We start from the raw sequence: 5352 nt of genomic DNA on the forward strand, positions 1-5352 counted from the left end.
GAAATGGATTATTTCATCCCAAGTGGAATACATTTCATTTGTCCTTATTAAACTTCATCCTATTTACCTCAGACCATTTCTCCAGTTCATCCAAATCATTTTGAATTATGACCCTATCCTCCAAAGCAGTTGCAGCCCCTCCCAGTTTCATAGCATCCGGCGGGGAGGTAAAACACTGACAAGAGAAATGCCAGCCCCTGACCCACGCAGTCTCCCTCCTTGCCCCTCCCAAAGGGGACCAAAGGGGTGGGACACAGACCCTGACTCACCCCCCCCCCCCAATGGAACATGATTTCTAGGAGGTGCCATCGGGGTGTGCACGGTGGGTGTCTCTGTGTCTGTGGAGGAGAAGGGTGGAGTGGGAAGGGGGTTGGTAATGGGGTGTGACATAGTGGGGGTACCCAGCTGGTTTCTATGCTGCTGGCTCTGGGGTAACCCCCACTGGCTGCCGTGGGTACCACAACCCAGCAAAACAGGATGAGTCACTATGCAACCAGTGGCCAGACACCCCCCATGGAGAGGAACAAAGGAAGGTGGAATGCTGCCCTGGCTGGGGGGCAGGGCGGGAAGAGGGTTAGTGAGTTGCTGGCTGGAAGCATGGAGGAGACAGCCTAGGGAAGGGGACTGGAGTTTAGGGGCCCAGTCTCCCCCATCTCAAGGGGGCCTGAGGCATCCTAGCCCAGCTCTGTGACCAGATTACATCTGTGCTGTGCTGTATCCTGGAGAGGCAATAAACTTCCTCTATTACACCGGCTGGTGCGGTCTGTTTGTGCCATTTCGGGGTGCAGGAGACGGGGGCCCCCAACACGCCGTCACATGGGGGAATGGGGCACTGGAAATAGGGGAATGAGGAACAGAGACCCAGGCAGGGCTCTGCATGATTGGAGCCTGGGTACAGAGCAGAGGGACAGGGGAGCCCATTGGTGTGTGTGGCTGGGGGTTACAAGAAGGGGTCTGTTGGGTGAATAGCTGTAGTTGGGGAGAGGGAAACTGTTGGCCCACAGAGATGCACCCGACAGGTGGGCATGGCGTGGGAATCCACCTGCTTGGACACTGGCCCCCACTATCTGCACTTCAGACTGTGCCCTGCTGCTTTCTGCCTAACGGGGCAGAACCAGGGTGAAGGGAAGCCCCTCACACCAGCCCTTATGGGTCCCAGGACCGCTTGCTTGGTTTATTTCTCTGCTGGAGCGTCCTGTGAAATATCCCCTCCTGGCTGATCTCCCCAGTGGAACGGCCCCTCCCTCATTCAGCTTTTAGCCACCAGGCAGTGATGGGAGTGACTGTCTGATCTGGTGTCTGGCACATCTGTCAGGGGGTCTGTACTCCCTGTCTGAGCCCAAGGCCACAGGATTGGAGTGCCTGGTGCCAGCTTTCAAGACGCTCCACAGGGTGCAGAGACACGGTCTGTTTCACCTGGGCTCTGCTCAGAAATCGAGAGACGGCGATTCCCTTCCCCACCCTCCATTCCCCACTTGGCTGCTGTGCCAGGGCTGGCAGCGGGAGGCAATGAAGACAAGGCTGCCATATTACAATGAATGTTAGTTACTGCTCACAGTGTCCCTCTTTGTGCCCCACAGACACACCCCATGGCAAGCCAGGGACAAGGGAACCAAACATCCATCACAGAATTCATCCTCCTGGGATTCGGGGAGCTTCCTGGCCTGCAGGTTCCTCTCTTCCTGCTCTTTCTCGTGATCTACCTGATGACCATGGCTGGGAACATCCTCATCCTGGCGCTGGTTGTGGCCGATCGGCACCTTCACACCCCCATGTACTTCTTCCTGGGCAACTTGTCCTGCTTGGAGATCGGCTACAGCTCCACCCTCCTGCCTCAGCTTCTAGCCGGGCTCCTGACTGGGGACTGGACAATTTCCTTCACTGGGTGTCTCACACAATTTTACTTCTTCGGTGCTCTGCTGGTCACAGAATGCCTCCTCCTATCGGTGATGTCCTACGACCGGTATCTAGCCATATGCAACCCGCTGCACTACGCAGCCCAGATGAGTGGCAGGTCTTGTCTCCAGCTTGCCGGGGGATCATGGATAGGTGGATTCCTTGCTTGTAGTATAAGCACAGTGTCAATAACCCAGTTAACCTTCTGTGGCCCCAACACTATCGACCATTTCTTTTGTGACTTTATTCCCCTTGTAAAACTCTCCTGCAATGACCCTCTGCTGATGGACACGTTGGCGTTCTCAATGTGCTTGATTTTCTCACTGGTCCCCTTCCTGCTCACCTCGGTGTCCTACATCTGCATCATCAGCACCATCCTCAGAATCCCCTCCAGCACCGGGAGGCAAAAGGCCTTTTCCACCTGCTCCTCCCACCTCATCGTGGTGAGTGTTTACTATGGAGCGCTCCTGATTGCCTACATGTTCCCGACCTCCGACCTCCTGAGCAATTTCAAGAAAGTTCTTTCAGTCTCCTACACCGTCCTGACGCCCCTGGTCAACCCACTCATCTACGCCCTGAGAAACAGGGAGGTCCAGGAGGCCCTGTGCAAAACTTGCAGGAAATTAAGGTTTCCAAGATATTGGCCCATTGGGTTGCTTAGGTGACAATGGAATAGCTGCAGCATGGGCGGGGGTAGGGCCAGTATCAAAGCCGACCAAATAGAAGGTTTTATTTCCACTCCCATCTGTGACCTTCTTGCCCTGCACTTGTAGAGTCACAGTCTAGTGAGCAACGGGGGTGCAGGGACCTTTTCCAAACCCTTGCTCCGTTATAGTTAGGACCAATGGCCAATGCTACTGGGGAGGTACCAGCAGGCTGCAAGGGACATGAACTGGTGGCTCTGTGAAATGAAAAGAGCTGGAGAGATTGAGCCCAGAGAGAGGTGCAGGTGTCGGTCGCATGCTCTGTACCTTGGGCCAGCTCTGCACCGAGAGCCAGCAGGGAGCATGTGACCGGTCCAATAAGACACTGACCAGGGGTAGCCAACCCGTTTGAGACGAAGAGCCACAATAGCAGTGGAGACAGTGTGAAGAGCGGGGACAAAGTTGTTGAGAAAAAAAACAAACCACCACCACGCGGCGAGGGGAAATAGATGTTGGTACTTCCATCCCAGCGCACGGCTTCTCTCTCTTTTTTTTGGTTAACAACTTTTCCCCGGGGTCTTTTTTGGGGGGAAAGGGGGGGAAGAAGGGAGCTCAACGACTTTGTGCTGGCCTTTCATGCTGTCGCCACTGCTATTGTACCTCACAAAAAACGCACTGGGAAGGGGTGAGAGGTGCCAGCTCTGGGAGGGAATCTGGATGCAGGAGGAAGTAGAGAAGAGGATGCTGGCTCAAGGGGTCCCAGGCTGCACAGTTTTGGTGTCAGGGGGATGGGTTAGGGTTGTGTGCAAGCTGCAGACTTGTAGCAGTGAAGGTTCAGGAGTTTGGGCTGGGGTACATGAGGGGCTCAGGGCAGGGAGGCTGGGCAGGGACGGATGAGGGTTTTGCGGGGCCTAGGGCAGCACAATTTTGCAGGGCCCCCCGTTTGGAGAAAAAACAGAAAAAAGGCGTCAAATGTGCAAATTGAAGCTATTTGCATATTAAATGTGAATTGAGTAAATGTGATAGAAACTTAAATTTACTTGGATAATTTTTGTTTTAATGATATTGTAATTCATTCGTAAACACAATTCTGCATTAATAATTAAACACTTTCATTTGTATTTAAGTCTATTCTAGCTGTCTAGCTCTTTTGGCAGCACATTCTTCAATTATGTCAGTAAAGTCCATTTCTTTACACGGGTCTTTTTCAATCGATATAGTCGAAAGATCTACAATACGCTCCTGGCTCGCAGTAGATTCTCTTTGGCTGCCCATGGCTGGTGTTTGCCAGGCAGCGTTGGGTGTTCGGCAGCCAGGCAGCATTGGGACTTACGGGGGCCAGATAGAGTGTGGGTGTTGAGACCTGGGGGGGGAAGGGGGCGTATGGGTGTTGGGGTTTGGGGGGCAGGCAGCATTGGGTGTTGGGGGGAGGTAGTATGTGGCTGTTGGGACTTGGGGGGCCAGGCAGCATTAGGTGTTGGGATTTGGGGGGGATAGGCAAAGTGTGGGTGTTGGGACTTGGGGGGCCAGGCAGCATTAGGTGTGGGATTTGGGGGGGATAGGCAGTGTGTGGGTGTTGGGACTTGAGGGGGCAGGCAGTGTGTGGGCACTCGGGTTGGGGGGCAGGCAGGGTGTCGCTACATGGAGGACGGCGCATAGATGGGCCATAGGGAGGACCAGCGGGCAGGGGTGTCTGACGCATCAGACAGGCCAAAATGACCATTTCAGCCTATTGAACAGCTCCTGGCTGGGCGGGGGCAGCTGGCAACTTCCCCTGCTCCCAGGGACGGGGGGGGGGGGGGAGAGGGGGCGCTGTCTGTGGAGCTGGGTTGCGCTGCACCCATGAGTGGGGGGAGGTGGGGACTGGAGACAGGAGACGGGGATATTTCCTTTGTTTAAAAAATGAATTTTAGATGCAAAATGTGTTTGGATACATGTTTGTTGTGTGTCCTTCACATTTAAGGTAGCTTTATTTCATACAAAATTAAATGCTGGTTTTGTTTATTTTAAATAGAATTTCCCTCCAGACAGAAGTAGATGCAAATCATATGTTTTAAAAAAAGTAGGCACCACTTAGCAAATAATAAATGAGGTAAAACAGGAAATATTAGGAAAATATTTTAAAAGTATAATGCCCCCTCCCCCAGTCTCAACACCCACACTCCATCTGGCCCCAGTAAGTCCCAATGCTGCCTGGCTGCCGAACACCCATCACTGCCTGGCAAATACCATTACTCATTTAAACCTAGGGTTTCTGCTTGCCAGTTTAAATCATGATTAAAATTAGAGATTAAAATCAAAGCTATTTAAATCAATCCACCCTGCTTCAGAGGCTGTTTTGTCCGTTCCTGAAGGAAAAAGCACCGGGCTGCTCTCATGGAATAGGTCCTAGGCTAGTGAGGTTTTGTTGTGTGGTGCCTGTCTTGTTCTGGACAGTTGAGCTGGGGAGTTGAAACAAAAGTTCTCTTAATCCCTTTGAACTGTTTCATTGTAGAGTGAGGCTGATTCTTGTCCATGGACACCAAGAGTCGGACAGTTTATGTGTTGGGGATGGAGTCTGAGTGATTATAAGACTTCTAATAAAATCCCTTTGCAGAGTGCGGAGTGGGACTCGGCCTCCAGCACTAGGTGATGTGAGCAGTTGCCTGCTTTGGAAGTCTGTAACTGACTTGCTGTGGATGAACCTGCCACAGCTCCCATTGTCCTCACGTGGGGAGTCCCTGGTGCTCTCCTAGGAGATGAAAATGCCCCGGGGTTTGGGCTCCCCCTCTGAAGCGTGTGCCCCACCCTCTAGGAAGCTGCACAAGCTGCA

General features: G+C 52.8%; 1 protein-coding gene across 1 annotated transcript; it reads left to right on the forward strand.

Moving 5' to 3' along the window:
* Positions 1 to 1589: 1589 nt before the first annotated feature.
* Positions 1590 to 2629, forward strand: LOC142821250 (olfactory receptor 10A4-like). Its single transcript, XM_089774323.1, has one exon. It carries the CDS (start codon positions 1590 to 1592, stop codon positions 2559 to 2561), a length of 972 nt encoding a protein of 323 aa, XP_089630449.1. The 3' UTR covers positions 2562 to 2629.
* The last annotated feature ends 2723 nt before the right edge of the window (positions 2630 to 5352 follow it).

The sequence above is a fragment of the Pelodiscus sinensis genome, chromosome 30, assembly GCF_052426305.1.
Source record: "Pelodiscus sinensis isolate ZL-2025 chromosome 30, ASM5242630v1, whole genome shotgun sequence".
Taxonomy (NCBI): domain Eukaryota; kingdom Metazoa; phylum Chordata; order Testudines; family Trionychidae; genus Pelodiscus; species Pelodiscus sinensis.